The 20,595-nt window shown below is 45.2% G+C and overlaps 1 protein-coding gene across 1 annotated transcript in view; it reads left to right on the top strand.

Moving 5' to 3' along the window:
- Positions 1 to 330: 330 nt before the first annotated feature.
- Positions 331 to 20,595, top strand: part of Polr3a (RNA polymerase III subunit A) — a 48,165-nt gene continuing 27,900 nt past the window's right edge. Inside the window, exons 1-15 of the mRNA XM_070020699.1 lie at positions 331 to 517; positions 3,911 to 4,046; positions 4,255 to 4,392; positions 5,348 to 5,519; positions 6,119 to 6,273; positions 9,034 to 9,273; positions 9,365 to 9,527; positions 9,674 to 9,810; positions 11,062 to 11,165; positions 12,399 to 12,540; positions 14,432 to 14,572; positions 15,188 to 15,257; positions 15,950 to 16,077; positions 16,214 to 16,352; positions 18,417 to 18,581. Coding sequence (XP_069876800.1) covers positions 474 to 517; positions 3,911 to 4,046; positions 4,255 to 4,392; positions 5,348 to 5,519; positions 6,119 to 6,273; positions 9,034 to 9,273; positions 9,365 to 9,527; positions 9,674 to 9,810; positions 11,062 to 11,165; positions 12,399 to 12,540; positions 14,432 to 14,572; positions 15,188 to 15,257; positions 15,950 to 16,077; positions 16,214 to 16,352; positions 18,417 to 18,581 — 2,074 coding nt within the window. The 5' untranslated portion in view covers positions 331 to 473. The remainder of the gene's footprint in view (positions 518 to 3,910; positions 4,047 to 4,254; positions 4,393 to 5,347; positions 5,520 to 6,118; positions 6,274 to 9,033; positions 9,274 to 9,364; positions 9,528 to 9,673; positions 9,811 to 11,061; positions 11,166 to 12,398; positions 12,541 to 14,431; positions 14,573 to 15,187; positions 15,258 to 15,949; positions 16,078 to 16,213; positions 16,353 to 18,416; positions 18,582 to 20,595) is intronic.

Raw genomic sequence — 20,595 nt, 5'->3', positions numbered from 1 at the left:
TTTTTTCACCCTAATAACTTTCTGAACTGGAGTCTCACACGCAGCTGTTTGCTGTCATTTATTTGCTCTGGTTTGGCCAGACGCTGGCAGGTTGGTTTTAGCTTCTATCTAACTTCCCTTGAACCCTTAGAGGCGCCTCAGTCACAAAGTCCCGGATGGACCAGGCTGTCCCGTGTGGACCTGCCTCTCACCTATTCCGAACAGGGATATCTGAACCGCGCAGGACTGGAGCCGTTCCAGGGGGCTCCCGCTAGGTGGCGGTGTGCTGCGCCTGCGCAGGGCACGTTGCCTCGGGCCCCTCTTGACAGACGCACACGGCGGAAGAGGAAGCGGACACGTGTGGCGCTCTACGGTGGCCGTGGAGGTGCGGCGGCGGCTGTAACCCCGAGTTCCTTCGCGCCGCCCGGGGTGCCGGAGCCGTCCTTGTCCCCAAGCCGAGTCCCCACGTGGGGGACTCCCGGGCGCCCGGCACCATGGTGAAGGAGCAATTCCGGGAGACGGATGTGGCCAAGAAAATGTAAGCCGGAGCGCGAAGGGGGCGGCCTGCAGGGGGCTGAGCTTCGGGGTCCCGGAGGGCCCCATGCCTGGACAACCGGACAATAAGGTTCCCGGGCGCCGGCGCCGGCCTGGGATGGGACCAGGATGCCAAAGCGCCAAGTCTGGCATCTGGGCGTGGGGCTGTCGAGGGGGCCTGGGGCCGGTGCCCGCGCGGAGACCCCCCGAGTCGCAGGGTGACCATTTCCCTGCAGGAACTCCTTCCCCTAGATCTGCCCCCCCCGACCCCGCCGGGGAGCAGCCGGAGGGGGGCCCCCACGACGAGCGCCTGGCACTGAACGTGGGGTTGCCAGCCCCACGCTGCGCCGCGTGCAGCTCGGGCCCTGGGCCCGAATGAAGCTGTTTATTCAGGCAGAGGTAAAGAGTTCTCAGTCGGGAAAGTGAATCCATCCTTCCAGAAGGGTGCTGGTGTGTACCCAGACCCAATGCCGGGCACCACAGTCCAGAAGGTGGAGAAGGAACTGACAGAGAGGTAGGGAAGGGCTGACATTGTCCAAAAAAAAGAAATGTACGCTTTAGCTGACTGATGTCATGGTAACCCTTCTGTACCTCACCTTTATAACAACAACAACAACAACAAAATTTTTAACGCTACCCTGGGTATGAGGAGGAAAGATGAGATGAAAGAGCAGAAGATCCATTAGGCCTGGGCGCTGTTTCTGACCTTTTTCCGCTCAAGCCTAGCATTCTGCCATCTGAGCCACAGCACCATTTTCCCCCAACAAGCCTTCCTCAGAAAGGGGGGAATATAAGGAGGCAGGAAGGGCACTCCACTGCAGGCTTTTTTGCTGGTGAACCACAGCTCTACGTCAGGCAAGTGTTTCACACTTTCCTGCTAGGGTAAGGATCAGAATCACAATCCTCAGATCTCAGCCTTCTGAGTATCTAGGATTACAAGTGTGAACTACCCAGGCTGGCTGAGGGTTTTGTTTGTTTTGATATTTAAAAAAAACAAACAAACAAACCCTGCAGTGCTGTGATAAGAGCTCTACTGGGAGGTTCACTCCCCGGAGAACGAGTTAAGGTAGGGAGGCTTTCCAGGCAGTGGCTGAGATCCAGGCAGAGGGTAGTACAGTGATCTGCACTGGGGATTTGAGGAGGCTTCCTGGGATGTAGTGGATTTTAGAGAGCCTTAAATATAAGGGGAGAGGATTAATGAAGCTGGGTAACTGGTGATTCACACCTGTAATACTAGCTGCTTTAGGAGCTGAGATCTGAGGATCATGGTTCAAAGCCAGTCCCAGGCAGGAAAGTCAGTAAGACTCTTACCTCCAGTTAATCACCAGAAAACCAGAAATGGCACTGTAGTTCAAAGAGCTAGAGCTAGCCTTGAGCAAAATTGCTCAGGGACAGCACCCAGGCCCCCAGTTCAGGCCCCACAACCAACAACAAAAAAAGAGGTTGGGGGTTAATAGAATGAGATCAGCACGCAGAACTTCTCACTGGGGCAATTGTGGGGGAAGTTGCTTTTCCCTGGAACAGATATCTAAACTTATGTTGCCTCCCAGCTGTTCTGTACACTCACCCATTCAGGTCTTCCACCCCTTATCCCATTTAGATGGGAGATATTTTTTCCACTGGAACTTTGGTTAAGGTGCAAATTAGCCTATAATCTCAACACTCAGGCTGAAGTTAGAGAATGAGTTCCATAAGATCTCATCTCAAGCAAACAAACCTAGCCAAGTTATAGCTATGGGCTTTTCTCCCTCTATTCTGTTATTCAGTAGTTGTACAAGGAGGTTTCAACTTAACGTGTGCAACTTGATCAGATTCCCACCCCACTCCAGATCTACGTACTTTGAAATTAAAATCCTCTAGCACTGACATTAGATTACCTCCCAGAGTTGCTGAGCCCTGACACACACTCACGTACTTACTGACTTCATCGGCACCATTCATTAGCTTGCCTTTTTTTGGAGGGGTAAGGGAGTCATGGACTTAGGCACTGTCCCTACACTCTTCAGCTGAAGGCAAGCACTCTACCGCTTGAGCCATAGTGTCACTTCCGGTTTTCTAGTGGTTTATTGGAGATAGGAGTCTGACAGACTTTCCTGCCTGGGCTGGCTTTGAACTGTGATTCTCAGATCTCAGCCTCCTGAATAGCTAAGATTACAGGCGTGAGCCACTGGCACCTGGCTTACCATTAACTTTTTATGCTCTGCTATGCTAGCTGTTTCAGGGTTTGGGGGGTAGAAGGGATAGCATTGTTTGTTTGTTTTCTACAGTGGTAGGGTCTGCACTCAGGTCATTGTACTTACTAGGCTGGCAGTCTTAACCATATCTTCATCCCTGTGTTTCCACTGGGTGTTTTTGAGATAGGGTTTCATCCCACCAGGCACATCCCTGGACAGTGATAGATTTCCTTTTGGCTTTCCTTTGTTCCTGGTATCCCAGGCACATACCAACTCCTCTAGTTTCCTTAGATATGGAATTTTATGGACTTTCATGCCCAGGCTGACATGGTACTGCCTTGTTTCCAATTTCAGCACACACGCACACACACACACACACACACACGACACTCGCATCTTGGATGACAGGTGTATGACACTTCGCCTACTATAGGTTGAGATGGAGTCTCAGGGACTTTCTGCTTATGTTGACCTTGAACTGTGGTCCTCCTGATCTCTGCCCCCAAGTAGCTAGTACTACAGGTATGAGCCACCAAGCCTCTGGAATATCAGTGTTACAGAGTGGCCATCTGACTGCACTGTGTAGCTTCCTCAGACAACTGCTTCCTGTCATTTAATTCTTTGGATCATCACATCTTCCATGTATAGCTGGCCCCATGTTTGTACTGGGGATTGATTCCCGGACACACTCCCCTCTTTCCCTGTGGATATTAAAATCAAAATGTTCAAGGTTTGTTTTTTTTTTTTCATAAAATAGCATAGTATTTGCAAATAAACTACTTGCATTCTCTTACAAACTTTAATTCAGGGGCTGGGAAGGTGGCTCAGTGGTAGAGCAAATGCCTTGCATGCATGAGGCTCTGGGTTCGATTTCTCAGCCCAACATAAGCAGAAAAAAAAGCCAGAAGTGGTGCTGTGGCTCAGGTGGTAGAGTTCTAACCTTGAGCTGAAGAGCTGAGAGACAGTGCCCAGGCCCAGAGTTCAGGCCCCACGACTGGACCCCAAAAAAAAAAAAAAAAAAAAAAAACTTCATACCTCAGTTACTGAAAACACTCTCCCAGCTCTTTTTGCTTTTTAGCTTTCTCTTCAGATAGGGTCTTACCAGTTTCCTTCCCTTTGGCTGATCTCAAACCTTGATCTGCCTGTCTTATACACATGTGCCTCCGTGCCCAGCCTGGTAACAAGCTATGAGGTAGTTCTTGCTCCATTTCTTTCCACTGCAGAAGCCACATCTGTTTTGGAATGAAGTCTCCTGAGGAGATGCGCCAGCAGGCACACATCCAGGTTGTGAGTAAGAACCTGTACAGCCAGGACAACAGTCACGCCCCCTTGCTCTATGGGGTGCTTGATCACAGGATGGTAAGACCCTGTCCTGCCCTAGAAAAGTGGGGCCTTCCCAATGGGCAGGAAGAAGCCAGGGCTTCCCTTCCTTCTTCCCCCTCCCACCCCCATCAGATCTGCCAGCGGCACCTCAGTTGGTTCTGATGTTGAGTCACCTGGTCAGGTATGGGCTGGTCCGCTCCCTCCTAGTAGTTTCCACTGATGCTTGGCTGGGCTCTCCCCCAAGGGCACGAGTGAGAAGGACCGTCCTTGTGAGACCTGTGGGAAGAACTTGGCTGACTGTCTAGGCCACTATGGGTACATTGACCTGGAGCTGCCATGCTTTCACGTGGGGTACTTCAGAGCTGTCATCGGCATCTTGCAGGTAAGCCCACGGACCTCAGGGTAATTGGTCAGGGACACTGAAGTGAGCCTAGGCATTGGGCATGAAGGGGGCTACATCCAAAACCATTCGTCATCAAGATCTAGGAATGAAGGCTCTGCAGCCAGTTACACCTACCAGGTTCCTTCACTGGTGGGGACCAGCATTCACTGGTCGTTTGGGTTGCCCCCCAGACACTTGGGAGAGAGTTCTACAGGGCGTGGTCATGTCTCTGAGCTCACACCGGCCCCTCTCATTTCCAGATAAATACATGGGGTGGTCTTTGGGAAGCCCAGGGCACAGTGACCTGTTGATCATGTCTGGTCCCACCATGCTGCAGAGTAAAGAGCATGCAAATGAAGCCCCATTCAAGATCAAGTTTAAGCTCCCTGGCCACCAGATAATCTACCACAAAGAAATGGGGCTTTCTCAATTTTAAGGAAGATCAGGGCATGGTAAAGCCAGCCTGGGCAGGAAAGTCTGTGAGGCTATTATTTCCAATTAAGCACCAAGAAAGCCAGAAGTAGAGTGGGGCTCAAGTGGTAGAATGCTAGCCTTAAGCAAAGAAGCCCAAGGACACCGCCTAGACCCTGAGTTCAAGCCCCAGGACCACCACCAAACAATAAAATAAAAAATACAAGACCTTGAGATGTAGCTCAGTGGCAAAACACTAGCATACACAAGACACTGGGTTTGATTCCCAGTACTGTTCCACCAATAATAGTGAAAACTCAAACTATAAAACAGCACAGAGAACAAGATAAGGATTAGCAAAAATCCTACCACTCAGCTGTGAGTACAGCTAAACTCTAGGAGCACAAGCTGCCTCTCACTGGATCTCCATGCAGATCTGTGTTCGCCATCTCTCAGTTCAGGATACAGAAGGAGAGGGGCACTTTAAAGAAGGGAAAGTTTTCATCCTGTCATTGTTTCCTCTGCTTTGCTTTACTTGTAAAAGATGATCTGCAAGACCTGCTGTCACATCATGCTGTCCAAAGAAGAGAAGCAGCAGTTTCTGGATTACCTAAAAAGGCCTGGCCTGACCTACCTCCAAAAGCGAGGCCTAAAGAAGAAAATCTCAGACAAGTGCCGGAAGAAGAACATTTGCCACCACTGTGGGGCCTTTAATGGTGAATAGAATAAAGCACGGGCTCAGTGAGGGCCTGTTTCATTCACTCTCTCTGTTTTGTTTATGTAGCATAATGTTTTAGAGTCCACTTTTTGTTTCTATAAATTAGTTTTGAGATCCAGCCACTGAAGCACTGTTAGAAAGTGTATGTGGGCTGGGGCAGTGGCTCAGTGATAGAGTGCTTGCCTTGCATGCAGGAGGCCCTGGGTTCGATTCCTCAGCACCACATAAGTGGGGCTGTGGCTCAAGTGGTAGAGCGCTAGCCTTGAGCTGAAGAGCTGAGGGACAAGGCCCAGGCCCAGAGTTCAAGCCCCATGACCAACCAAAAAAAAAAAAGTGTAACCATTTCTATAATTCCACCACCCAGACTCAACCTGTTCATTTATTTTTGTTGTTGTCCTGGGGCTTGAACTCAGGGCCTGCACAACATTGTCCCTGAGCTTTTGTGCTAAGGATTAGCGCTCTACCACTTGAGCCACACTTAATGGAATGTGTATGTACACATGCACACATGTGAGTAACTGAGTAGCTAGGATTACAGGAGTGAAACACTGGTGACTGGCTATTTTTATTCTTGGTAAATGAATTAACTCTTAATAGGTACTGTGAAAAAGTGCGGCTTATTGAAGATAATTCATGAGAAATACAAAACCAACAAAAAAGTGGTGGATCCCATTGTGTCAAATTTTCTTCAGTCCTTTGAAACGGCCATTGAGCATAACAAAGAAGTAGAGCCGCTGCTGGGAAGAGCACAGGTGAGCCTGCGCATGCATGACTACCCTCCTGCCCCTTCCCTACACCTTGCACATGAGCCCTTGCATACAAATTACCTCCCCCGCTCCCACCTACCTCTATAATACCACCTCCTTCCAGTAGAAATGAGAAGACCAACTGGGTTAGCACCCAAGTAACACTGATGAAACTATGACATGTTTAGCATAAGTGCCTTGTACCTTTGAGGGGGTGTGTGTGTAAGTGCCTTGTACCTTTGAGGGTGTGTGTGTGTGTGTGTGTGTGTGTGTGTGTGTGTGTGCGTGCGTGCGTGTGCCTTGTACCTTTGAGGGGGTGTGTGTGTAAGTGCCTTGTACCTTTGAGGGTGTGTGTGTGTGTGTGTGTGTGTGTGTGTGTGTGTGTGTGTGTGTGTGTGTGCCTTGTACCTTTGAGGGTGTGTGTGTGTGTGTGTGTGTGTGTGTGTGTGTGTGTGTGTGTACCAGAACTGTGTAATGTGTACCAGAATTTTCCTTAGGGATTTGAACTCTCTTTAGCTGTTGCTCAGCTTGCTCACTTAGAACCAGTGCTCTTTCTTGCCAGACCCAGGGCTTGAACTCTGGACCTGAGCTCCTTTTGATTAAGCTAGAACTTAAGCCATAGCACCACTTCTAGCTTTTTCTGTGATTAATTGGAGATAAGAGTCTCACAGACTTTCATGCCTGGGTTATCCTCGAACCACCATCCTCAGCTCTCAGCCTCCTTGCATAGCTAGGATTATAGGCATGAAAGTAAACAATTTTTTAATTATACAGGTAAAGTATATTGCATTTTTTTATGTGTGCCAGTACTGGTGCTTGAACTTAGGGCCTGAACACAGCTATAACTTAGCTTTTTCACTCAAAGCTGATTCTCTACCACTTGAGCCATACCTCCACCACAGGTTTCTTGCTGGTTCATTGGAGACAAGAGTCTCATGGATTATCCCCTCCCGGGGCTGGGTTCAGACTGCCTTTTTCCAGGAGTGTAACACTTCACACCTTTATGAGCAGCTCAGCATGACTAAGTTGAAGAGACCTGAGGGCATGGTTCTTGATCATTACTGGGTCACAGAACTGTTCTGTGTTGAAATAAGTGAGGAACTTGCACAGAAAACAAATGTAGATCCAAACTCAGACCCACATAAAGAAAACCCAGAGGTTGGTGAGCCTGCAGACAAGAGTCCTCCGTAGAGGTGAACAGTCCTGTCTCCCCTCTGCCTTCTAGCCTGAGTAGCAAGACTGCTGGTGGGTGCCCTGCCAGCCAGGTTACCTCACCACTGATCTCAGCCCATACTCCGTGACTAGAGTGCTAAATATGGGTCTCCTCCTGCATAAAGCTGATGTCTTCCCATGCTTTTCACCATTGCTTCCTGGTCTCCCATTTTCTGCTGCAGCCTTGGATGCTGGTGAGGAGTTTATGGCAGGGGGAGGTGAGGAAGGGGATTTTGCTCTGGATAAGGGCCCAGAGGCCTCTTTGCAGTGTCCTCCCTCCCCAGCTGCACATGAAGTCCTCTGGAGCAGGACCACCTAGCTTTCTCTCTATCATGGTGTCCTAATGGCTTGTTTCTCACTCAGTCCCCCTCACAGAGTTACATGTAGTGATTCTACATATCACATGCTTCTCAGTCACCACTCAGATCCCCAGAAAATTTAATAAGCCGGAAATAAGACAAGAGGGCTCCCCTCCCCCCATTTTTTGTGTGCCTGTCCTGGGGCTTTAACTTAGTGCCTCAACACTGTCTCTGAGAGTTTTTTTGTTGTTTGTTTTTTACTCAAGGCTAGCGCTCTACCACTTGAGCCATACCTCCGCTTTCTAGCTTTTTGCTGCTTAATTGGAAATGAGAGTCACACAGATTTTCCTATCTGGGCTGGCTTTGAACATCAGTCCTCAGATCTCAGCCTTCTGAGTAGCTAGGATTACAGACATGAGCCACTGGTGCCTGGCTAAAACCTATTTATCTTAAATCTCGTAATAGTTTATATTGTCTTTGAATTAACATTTTTTTGTTTTTTGTTTTTGTCAGTCATGGGGGCTGAACTCTGGGTCTGGGCGCTGTCCCTCAGCTCTTAAGCTCAAAGCTAGCTCCCTACCACTTAAACCACAGTACCACTTCCGGCTGTTTTTTGCTTATGTGGTGCTGAGGAATCAAACCTAGGACCTCATGCATGCAAGGCAAGCACTCTACCATTGAAGCAATTTCCCAGCCCATGAATTAACATTATTAATAAAATTACTATGTTGTAAACTTACTCTTAAGAACGATGAAAACTATTAGAGAGATCTTAAGAATAATAGAAGGATTGCTGTTCTACAAATAACTGTTAACACCTCAAACCCATTTTCTCTTTGTAAAGATGTGCATTTTGTCCCAAAATGAGATAACACAAATTTAATTCATGTACCAATATTCCACCAATGCTTCTCATACATTTCTGTGATGTTATTTTGTGTGTGTGACTTCATAGTCTTCCATATGGGGGTATGCCATGGTTTGATGTACCCAGGAACTGCTGTATCCATCCTGTATTTCACAACTTTTGTGAACATCCCATTGCAGAATCTTTGTGTTTGTTTGAGTTATTAGACCTGTGGAATAACTGTAAGAAATGGCATTATTGGCCTAGATAATGGAATAAAAGGCCTGCACATCCTTGTGGCTCCTGCAGCAGAATCTCTGACATCACTGATAATGGACTAAGTCGGGCAAAAGGAAGATCTGTAAGCATTAGATTAGTTAGAAAACTGACCTCTCCTGCTTCCCATAGGAAAATTTGAATCCCTTAATAGTTCTGAATTTGTTCAAACGAATCCCAGCTGAAGATATTCCTCTCCTTCTGATGAACCCGGAAGCTGGAAAGCCCTCAGATTTGATTCTCACCCGACTTCTGGTGCCTCCCTTGTGTATCAGACCCTCCGTCGTGAGCGATTTGAAGTCTGGCACCAATGAAGATGATCTGACAATGAAATTGACAGAAATCATTTTCCTGAATGATGTCATTAAAAAGGTTGGTGCTTCCCAGTAGCTTCTAAGTTTCACAGTACATCCATCTGATCAAATGGACTGGCTTGGTTCTGATTTTGCTCTGTTCATTTTAGCATCGAATCTCTGGAGCCAAGACACAGATGATAATGGAGGACTGGGATTTCCTGCAGCTGCAGTGTGCCCTCTACATCAACAGTGAGCTCTCCGGCATTCCCCTTAACATGGCGCCCAAGAAGTGGACCCGTGGATTTGTCCAGCGCCTGAAAGGGAAACAGGGTAGGTGTCCTACCAAAAATGCAGAAGACAGCCACCACATTGAGTAGCATTTCGTGGGGTACATGTCAGTTATTTGTTTGGAGATCTCAGTCTCCCAGACAACATACGGTGTTCCTTGGAGACCAATAAAGTTTTCATTTATTTAGGTCGATTTAGAGGCAATCTGTCAGGAAAGAGAGTGGATTTTTCTGGTAGAACAGTCATCTCTCCTGACCCCAACCTCCGGATTGATGAAGTAGCTGTACCTGTTCATGTGGCCAAAATCCTAACTTTTCCTGAGAAGGTAAGTACCATTCAGCTCTCCAGTTTGGTTGTGTGGGGTTGGGAGTGTGCACATGCCCACCAATACTGGGTCTTCACCTCACCTGAGGACCTCACATTTTTGCTTTGCTTTTTCACTCAGGGATAGCTTTCTACCACTTGAACCACACCTCTACTCTTAGCTTTTTGCTGGTTAGAGATAAGAGTCTCATAGACTTCATGTCCCAAAGTGAAGACAGGAAAGTCCTATCTAGTAACCTACCCCAACAAACAGTTTGTGTTGTTTGAGTATGTGCTTAGCTTATACACGTAGAGCCATTTACACAGTCTGTGCTACAGGTAGCCACAGATGTATCTGCCGTGTGTGTGTGTGTGTGTGTGTGTGTGTGTGTGTGTGTGTGTGTGTGTGTGTGTGTGTGTGTGTGTGTGTGTGTGTGTGTGTGTGTGTGTGTGTGTGTGTGTTGCATTCCATAGTAACATTCCTATCCTCCAATTCTCTAATAAGTTTGATGTCTCCCTATACTGTTTTTTTGCCTCATGTTTTTAAGATAAGTAGCAAAATCCACCCCTAGTCAGTGACCTTGGGATGAGTTGTTCATTCTTCTCGGGGCAGAATCCCAGTCAGAACTGTGGCAGTATACCCAGAAAGGCTCCACACTCAGCACACACCCAGCATGTGTGTGTAAAATGGTATTTACAGCCCCTCCACCACATGCTTTTTTTTCCATTGAGAGTGAAATAACTGCAGAGCCTGATAAGAAGAACAACGCATTGATTAGGTGAACTCTTGAGAGGTTCACAGTGAGCTCAGATCATTGATGATGCTGGTGAAGTTTGTGTCAAGTATCCTCAGATGAGTTAGAAATGATAGGAGGATGTCTCTTTCTGAAATGGTATTCTGGGAGACAGTTGTCTAAGAGATGCCACAGAGCAAGGATATATAGGTTAGGTTCTGGGTACCATTTTCACACCGTGTAAAACTTAGAGGACCCTGGTAAGTAATGGCAGAGAAATTGCCACTTAACTCTAGGACCAAAGAATGTTCTAGAAAGAAGGTCCAGCCTACACATTAGTCCAAACTATTTTACCAATGAGGAAACTTAAGACCAAGAAAGGACTTCTTCTAAACTGAGATTGTTTTCAAGAGTCTGTACTCACAGTTGTAGGACACAAATTGCCTAGGATGCCTCTAGAAACTGGACAGGGATAGCTGACTAGCTTATGGAAATCTGAAAGCTTCCTGTGTCTCACTATGTTTTATGTGATCCTACAGGTGAACAAAGCAAACATCAATTTTCTGAGGCAGCTGGTTCGAAATGGCCCTGATGTCCACCCAGGAGCCAACTTCATCCAGCAGAGACACACTCAGATGAAAAGGTGCTGCCTCCCACCAGCCCACAGTGACATTTCCCATCACCCATCTACAGAACACAGTCCCTTCTGACACATGGGGAAAAAATGCCTGTTTGAATTATAGCAGGCCAGTGTGTGTCGTTTACTGTTTGCCCATACATGAAGTGCCCATTTGTTCCCTGACATGTAACGTTGGACCTTTGGGGTATGGAAGTGGGTCATTTTCCAAGTCACTGAGTTCTCAGGGTTCCCTTGAAAAGCTTCCTTACAACCTACCGGCACTCATCTCTCCAAGTAGAGTTCTCATCTCACTTGGTATGCAAAATGTTGACCTGACCACCAGTGTCTTTGTTGTCATCAGAAGGTTTGATCAGGTCATGGAGGGGAGGGGAAAAGCAATGCTGTATTTGTGTGATATTTTTTTAAGACCATTTTTTCATATCTTTACACTTTTTTTTTGGTATGTTTCATAATATCTGTATTAGGGATTGCACCTGCAAGGTGAGTACCCTGATGCCACATCTCCAGTCCCTTTTTTGTTTTGTTTGGATCTTGAGATTATATATTCCAGGGTGACCTTGAACTTGTGACCTTCCTGCCTTTCCTCCTAAACAGTTGAAATTACAAGCAGGTACCACTATGCCCAGCTATACTTCAGCATTTCTTAATGCTTCTGTGTTAAGCTAGAGCTTACAGCTCAGTTGTCATAGTATAATAGACAACTTGGGTTTTTGGTGACACATAAATAACACTATGGCTTTATTTATTTATTTATTGCCGGTCGTGGGTCCTGAACTCTGGGCCTGGGCACTGTCCCCCAGTTCTTCAACTCATGGCTAACACTCTTCCACTTGAGCCACAGCTCCACATCCAACTATTTCTGCTTATGTGGTACTGAGGAATCGAACCCAGGGCCTCATGCATGGGAGGCAAACATTCTACCACTGAGCCACCTTCCCAGCCCCAACACTATGGCTTTAAAATGGAGGTATTTATAGAACTTGGTGGCAAACATGTTATCCCAGCACTCAGGAGGAGGCTGATGTAGCAGGATAGCGAATTCTAAGCCAGCATGGGCAGAGAGACCCTCTCAGAAAAGCAGGGCAGGGAGCATCTTAAATTTTGAGGAGAATGTTTGAAAAAAAGCCCTGGTGAGATGTGATTAAACATTGTCAAGCTTGACTCCTCATCTAAAGTGGGAGAAATTGGTGGGGAAAGCTCTGATTGAACAGGTCATGTTTATCACCGCACATTCAGGTTTTTAAAATATGGAAATCGGGAAAAGATGGCTCAGGAGCTCAAGTTCGGCGACATTGTGGAGAGACATCTTATTGATGGAGACGTGGTGCTGTTCAACCGGCAGCCCTCATTGCACAAACTGAGCATCATGGCCCACTTGGTGAGTGTGGGACTGCAGTCTGTTATCTCTAGAGTGCAAACTGGTTGTGTGTTTTTAATGCAGTTCTAAACACCCAAAATTAAAGTTGCTTAAAATCTCATACCGCCAGAACTTGTAAACTTCTTTTTTCGGTGGCAGTACTGAACTGAGGGATTATGTTTGCTATGCAGGCACTGTACCACAGAGCCGTGCCTTCAGCCTAAAACTAGAAAGAAGAGTATAATGAATTCAAATATTTCTGTCCTCAATGTGTGATAATTTTCAAGATTTTTGCTACAGCTACATTTGTTTTTCTTTTTCTTCTGTACGGGATTAATCCCAGGACCTGGTACATGCTAGGCAAGAATTCTACCATTGAGCTATAATTCTCAACCTTTGGTGGGATTTTTTTGTTTGCTTACTTTTTTTTTTTCTTGCCAGTCCTGGGGCTTGAACTCAGGGCCTGGGCGTTGTCCCTGAGCTGTTTTTGCTCAAGGCCACAGTGCCACTTCCAGCTTTTTCTATTTATGTAGTGCTGAGGAATTGAACCCAGGGTCTCATGCATGCGAAGCATACCACTGAGCCACCTTCCCAGTCCTGTTTGCATTTTCTAAGTAGTTGTACAAAGGGGTTTTAGTTCAGTAAGTCAGTTTATGATTACAATGCATCTTGATCAGTGTATTGTCTTCCATTGATCTCCTCCATCTCCCATACCCACAAGTTACATAGTTCAATTTTAGCCCTTAGTGTTTTGAGTCTGGGTTTCATCATGTATCCTGAAGACACTAGCGATCCTGTTTCATTGGTCTCCCAAGTGCTGCCCTTATAGGCCTATGCCACTACTCTCAGCCTCCTTTTTCTTCTCTCTTTGACAAACCCATATGCTGTGTCTTTTTTCTTTGTTTTCAGTTTACACTGTCAGAAAACTAGCCCACAGTGCTCTAGTCATACTGAACAAAATGAACAGCCATTTCTTGTTCTCTGTAGCCCCTAGTTCACACACACATTTCCTCAGATGTTTCTGATATGCCTTATTACATTTGGTTTGTTGATCCAGGATGCAAGGTGTACATGGTGCATTTAGTTGACATATTCCTTAGCCTCCATTGTCCTGAACAGATGTACTCCTCCTTTTAAAAAAGGCCAGCATCATTGTTGAGGAAGCTGGGTCATTTGTCCCATATTTGTTCCAGCCTGTACACACATGGCATCAAGTGTTTATTTCTTCTTTTAGTCCTGTAAGGTGGGAAGTTGCAGTCTGAAGGTGTGTGCAGATTCAAGGCCTACTTTGTGGCCTAGAAGAACCCTGGATGGTGCCAACTCTTTCTAGGCTTCTTAAGGAAGCACATGGAATCTGACCCACTTTTAGTGATGCTTTAAGGAGGCTAGCTATCAGGTGCTTCATGCTTCAAGGTGCAGCCCTAGTTAATAATTTTTCTTTCTTGCGCATGTATTATCTGGGATTCTTATAATGAAGAAAAAAATTCTTTGTTTTGATGCTAATTCTTTTTCCTCTAGTAAGATTGGGGAGTAAGAAAATGATACTTGCTTACTCTCCAATTACCTGGCATTTCTACTTTGTTTTAATTTCTTCTTTTCCCATTGCTCTAATATCCAGGAGGATATTTTAATCAGCTTGTATTATTAGTCTTTTTCAAACGCAAAGCCAGACATCTTTGGTAAGAGGGAACTATGGACTCCTGTGTACATATTTGCCTCACAGTAGTAAGCCCGTTTTGAATGAGGCTATAATAGGTATACACATATATAATCCTGACAGATGATATTAGAAATTTATTTCTTTAACGTGTTCAGTTTTCTAGGAAGAGACTTTTTAAAAATGGTTTGAAACAGAAGCTTTTACATGCATGCCTAAATCCTATTCCTGCTCGTTTTCTGTGCTGTTCCAAAGGCCAGGGTCAAGCCTCACCGGACCTTCAGATTCAATGAATGTGTTTGCACACCCTACAATGCAGACTTTGATGGTGATGAAATGAACCTTCATCTGCCTCAGACCGAAGAAGCCAAGGCAGAGGCCCTTGTTCTCATGGGGGTATGTAGTGTGGTCTGGCCTGGCTTTGGTGCAGAGGAGGGTAGATCCCCTGTGATAGCCAAGGAAACAGGCTTTAAAATGTTCCTAAGTGTGCCAGTACTGCCTGTATTGTTTCATCTGGTTCTCCCTCTCCTTCTTTCCTTCCATTCTGTTTTTGGGGGGGCTCATACTGAGGCTTGGACTCAGGACATCCCAGTCTCACTCAGCTTCTGCTTACAGCTTTGAGCCTGTCCACTCCCTTTAGAATACATCCTTATTCCCGCTTTCTTCCCTCTACTTTCAAAGCCGTATTGGTGGGTTTCATATGCTATCTTCATATACAAGTGGGGTTTTTGTTTTGTTTTTTGGTGATACTAATTTTTTTTTCCTTGTACTGGGGGTTGATTCGAGGCTTTGTGCTCTCACCCCACCCACCCTGGCTCATGTCTAGTGCTTTTTTTTTTTCTTTTTTTTTTTTTTGCCTCCCCTCAGGAAAGAACTGGGAGTTAGTGAAGAGCTAGGGCTCCCATTTCTCAGCCTTTCAGCTATTTCTGCACTACAATTTTGAAAACTTGGTGATACCAATCTCCCGGCTGCATAAGAGTGGCTAACTTGTTGTGTCTATTCTTCCTTCAGACCAAAGCTAATCTTGTAACCCCACGGAATGGGGAGCCCCTCATTGCTGCTATTCAGGATTTTCTAACAGGTGAGTCTGTGGGATTCATGGGGAAGGAGAGTTCTGACTGGAGCACGGTGATTCTTGTAATAATGACTCATTTGCTGTTTGTTCATTGCATTGGCTCATGTACTTATTTGAGGTATTTTGCAATCCCAGCATGGGCTGGGCATTTTCTAGTATTTTGCCTAGAATCCTGTTTCGGTCAGTAAGCAGCAGTGAGTAAGATAAAGACATTTATGGGATGAAAGAGCCAGTAAGCAGCTGTGTATTTGATTGATGGTGTACTAGTATTTGAACTCAGGGCTTATGCTTGATAGAAACTATTCTACCACTTCAGCTATACCCATAGTGAGCAGTTATGTGTTTTGTTTTGTTTTTTTTGTTAGTCGTGGGGCTTGAACTCTGGGCCTGGGCTTTGTCCCTGAGCTCTTCAGCTCAAGGCAAGCATTCGACCACTTAAGCCACAGCTCCACTTCCCGTTTTCTGGTGGTTTGTTGGAGATAAGAGTCTCAAGGGCTTTCCTGCCTGGGCTGGCTTTGAACCATGATCCTCAGATCTCAGCCTCCTGAGTGGCTAGAATTACAGGTGTGAGCCACCAGCACCCGGCTTGTATGTTTTAATTCATTAGAAGTTGCCTCATTTTATGTGAAAGTTAAAATTTTGTGGGTGTTTCCCAGTGTTGGGTTTTTAATTTTTGTGTTGGTTCTTTACACTCTCAGGTGCCTATCTTCTTACCCTTAAGGACACTTTCTTTGACCGAGCCAAAGCTTGCCAAATCATTGCTTCAATATTAGTTGGCAAAGATGAGAAAATTAAAGTGCGCCTGCCACCCCCTACGATATTAAAGGTATGTGTGGGAGGAGTGGGTGTGTGGATGGGTGTGCACCTTTGTGTACTTGGTTGTCCATGTGGCTAAGCCAGTGGCAGGCAATCACTAGGTGTCAAACTCAGTCCCTGAATCTCTGGCTTCCTTCCTCCTGCAGCCTGTCACCCTGTGGACTGGAAAGCAGATCTTCAGTGTCATCCTCAGACCTAGTGATGACAATCCTGTGAGGGCCAACCTCCGAACCAAGGGCAAGCAGTACTGTGGCAAGGGGGAAGACCTGTGTGTCAATGATTCCTGTGAGTAGGAGGAACTGGGCTGTGGAGGGAAAAGCATGTGGCCAGCACTGAGCTGCTCTGGGTAGTTAGACTCAGCAAGCAAATCCAGTAAGCCTCCAAGGCCTCTCTCAGGAGACTTATTCTTCAAGAACATTGTAGCTGGTATTTCTTGTTTCGGGTGTAATGCCCTGTTTCTCTTAAAGGTGGAGATCACACAGATCTGGGTTCCAGTGGGAAGCGCATTCTTCTCAAGTGACTCTTTTTATCTTAAACTTTCTGGGGGAGACAGCAACAAGGGTCCTGTTATTTAAGTCATATTATTTGTTTCTCTATGTCCAAATGCATTTAGTGTCTAAAAACACAACTAATAAATACCACGAGAGCTTTTTTGTTGTTGTTGTTGGTTATGGGCCTGAACTCTGGGCCTGGGTGCTGTCCCTGAGCATTTCAGCTCAAGGAAGTGCTCTATCACTTGAGCCACAGCACCACTACCGGCTTTTTCTGCTTATGTGGTGCTGAGGAATCGAACCTAGGACCTCATGCATGCAAGGCAAGCGCTCTACCACTGAGCCACCTTCCCAGCCCCAAGGGCTTTTTTTTCTTTGGGTGCTGAAGATGGAATTTGTGCATGATGCTAAACAAATGCTCTACCCCCAAGTTATACCCCCAAGACTAATATCTTTTTTACCTGTCTCAACTTGATAGTAAGCTTTTGATAACATGAAGATCAGGTATAATGGGAAGAACTTAAATGCAAGTCATCTGAGACTGTCAACAATAGTACAACCCCAAGTGTGTTCACAGACCAGTATCCACTTGTTACCTTCTGGGGAAAGAGCCCAATTCACTATCAAGCCACCCCCTAATAGGCTACTATGGGCAGTACTGATATAGAATGGACTTTTCTAACACAGCCTTGATATTAGAAAAAATGTAGGAAACTGTGCTAAAGTGGATTTTCATGCTTTGCTAAAGGGTAGAATTTCAACTGCCTTCTGGGTTTATTTGTTTTTTATTGTTTGCTTTGGGGTTTGATTTTGTTGGGTTTTGTTGTTGGCTTTTTTTGTGTGTGTGTGTGACAGTTACTGGTGCTTTAACTCAGGGCCTTATCTCTCTCTCGTGCTTAGCTTTTTCACTCAAGAGTAGTGCTTTACCACCTGACCCACACCTCCACTTGTAAGTTTTGTTGATTAATTGAAAGTAAAAGTCTCTGATTTGTCTTATTAGGCTGGCTTTGAACTTCTGTCCTCAGATCTCAGCCTCTTGAATAGATAGATTTATAAGCCTGTGCCAACAACATACAGATGTCTTCTGGTATTTTGAAGGGAACTGGCTTTCCTAAGGTTTGTTCCCTTGAAAATATGCTTCCTAAAAGTAGTGTGTGTGTACACATACAGTTGTACACATATAAATACATATATGTATATATATTTTTCCTTGAGCCAAGCTCAGGGTAGAGGGGGTGTGGTGGTGCTTGTCATGTACAAAACTTTGAGTTCACTCCCTAGCACCAAAAAAAGAAAAATTCCCTTGTCTTTCCTTTTCTCCTTCCTCTCTTTCTCTCTCACATTCACATTGTTGGAGTTCAGAATCAGGGCCTTACACACCCCGAGTGCCCATTTACTAATGAGCTCCTTGCAGCTTCTTTTGAACTATTTTGGTTTCTTTCAAGAGTCTAATTTTATTTCATCTCCATTTAGGTTATTCATGACAATGCCTCTGTTAGCTTTCAGTATTTTTGTGAATAACAAGTTGCTTTACAGTTTACAAAGCACTTTGCCATAAGCACTTTCATCTGATGCTCTAAATATCCCATCGCAGACAACATGTGTTTGGTGCTAGCATCTCTCAATCACTGATGAGAAGAGTGAGGGTCATGAGTCCATGCCAGGGTTGTCCCCACAGGCTAGCTGACTGGACTTTCATACTTTTCACAAGTCCCTACAAAAATCTTTAAATAGAATTCCTGTTGGTTTTGCTTTAACATGAAGTGTGGAAAAATTTTTCCCAATTGCCTCGATTCATTTGAAATGAGAGAGAGTAATAAACAATTGTTGAAATGAATCATTACTATTGTTTTTCCAGATGTTACAATCCAGAACAGCGAGTTGATGAGTGGTAGCATGGACAAAGGAACCCTGGGCTCAGGGTCCAAGAACAATATCTTCTACATTTTGCTGCGAGACTGGGGGCAGAATGAAGCAGCTGACGCAATGTCACGGCTTGCCAGGCTGGCTCCCGTCTACCTGTGTGAGTATCTCGGCCTCCTGCTAAGGAGCCCTCAGGGTTTCTTGTTCCACACTCAACACGTACTCACATAAATGCAAAAGGCAGGACACTTGATCCAAGCTAAAGCATTTTGCTTTTATCACCTTACTTCATTACTAACTAGCTTGCAGGTTTGAATTTACTTTTCGTTCTCTTCAAGATCTACAGTAGCTCCCTATTGCCTACAAGAGAGGGTTGTACCTTGGAAGTACTGAGTTCTCTCGAGGCCAGACCAGATAGTTCATCGTTGCCCTTCAGTGCTCACACGTTCTCTCTGTTCATACTCTGATCATGTCATGTGTCCAAGATGCTTCATGCCCCCTAATACCTCATTGTTGTACTCCTTGCCTTGCTATAAATTCTAGATTGATAGTGATATTCCCTCAGAACTTAGAAGGAATCATATTCCATTGTAGCTCTCATTATTGCTGTTAATATGTGCAGCCAGTCCTACTGCCTCAGTTTATAACCCAATTGGAAACAAAATCCTCTCTTGTTTTGAAGATTCACAACAGAATGCCCTTGGTATGTGTCTTTTTTTTCATTGATTGTAATAATAAACTTTGCAGCAATCTCTCCTTCAGTTCTTAATATTTTCTTATGTTATTCTAATAATATTCTCTACACATCCTATCTTTTTGGAATTCCTGTTAATTACATTTTAGAGTTCCTGGGTTGATGGCTCTAATTTTCTTTTCTCTTTTATCTGTTTATTTTATGATTTATCTTTTAACCTTTTTTTTTTCTTTCTTTTATTTTTTTTTTCTTTTTGTGTCATCCTGGGGCTTGAACTTAGAGCCTGGGTGCTGTCCCTGAGATTTTTTTGCTCAAGGCTAACATTCTGCCACTTGAGCCACAGCTCTACTTTTGGTTTTTCAGTGGTTAATTGGGGTTTCTTTCCTACTGAGGCTGGCTTTGAACCATAATCCTCAGACCTTAGCCTCCTTGAGATAATAGATTAATAGAGCGAGTCACTAATCTTCTGATTTATTTATTTATTTATTTCATGGGCTTGAACTCTGGGCCTGGGCACTGTCCTTCAGCTCTTCAGCTCAAGGCAAATGCTCTACCATTTGAGCCACAGTTCCATTTCTGGTTTTCTGGTAGTTAATTAGTGCTAAGAGTCTCATGGAGGCTCCTGGTTTTGAACCATGCTTCTCAGATCTCAGCCTCCTGAGTAGCTAGGATTATAGGCGTGAGCCACTGGCACTCAGCCCTTGTTCTGATTTTTTAATGTTTTCTCACCATACACTTAATTTACAACCTTTTTTTTTTTTTATTATTCTTATCTGCTAGTAAGTGGAGCTTTCTTGTTTGGTTTGGATTTTCTTTTGGGCTGCCTTATCTTGATCTCTGAGTGTATTTTCTCTATAACTCTGATGCAATATCACGTTGAGTTTTTATTGTATTTGCTCCTCTGGATTTTATCACCTTTTAATTTTTTCCCTATACACTTGTCTTCTGTCTTTAGTGTTAGGAACTGTTGTGAAATGTCCAGGGGTCCATGACTGTCTGTTCATGTTTCAGTGTGAGGCACTAAAATAACAATTAGAAGCAGTGCGGACTGGCTAGTGGGCTTCTCAGTTTCTTGTGTTATTGATCTGAAAGCTAGCTTCCTTATTGGGGGTCTGCCTGTGTCTGTGTCTCTGTCAGTATCACTGTTCTCTACACTTGATTTCACTCTAAATCTCCTACCCAAGGAGTCCAGGGCCTAGAGTTCATAAGGAAAGGAAACTTAGGGCTCTCCACCATGGAATACACAGGCTTACCCTCTTTCGTCCCATTTGCTGCACATGGTACCCCCTGAATCCAGTGCTGCTGTCTCCTTTCCTGGGAGAGTTGAGCTCCCATCTCCCACAGAGGCAAGAGCTGGAGCCTATTCTCACCCAGATCCTACCATCTTTTCTTATCTTCCCCAGTGTCTACAAAACCTGGTGATCTCTTCTGAGCCCTTCCAGGCTCAGCTCAGCAGTAGAGCACTGGATTCTGCCCCCAG

The sequence above is a fragment of the Dipodomys merriami genome, unplaced genomic scaffold (assembly GCF_024711535.1).
Source record: "Dipodomys merriami isolate MVZ:Mamm:240054 unplaced genomic scaffold, mDipMer1.0.p SCAF_14, whole genome shotgun sequence".
In the NCBI taxonomy this organism is placed as follows: Eukaryota; Metazoa; Chordata; class Mammalia; order Rodentia; family Heteromyidae; genus Dipodomys; species Dipodomys merriami.
Note: the sequence above shows the minus strand (reverse complement) of the source record. Positions and strands in the feature narration are given on the sequence as shown.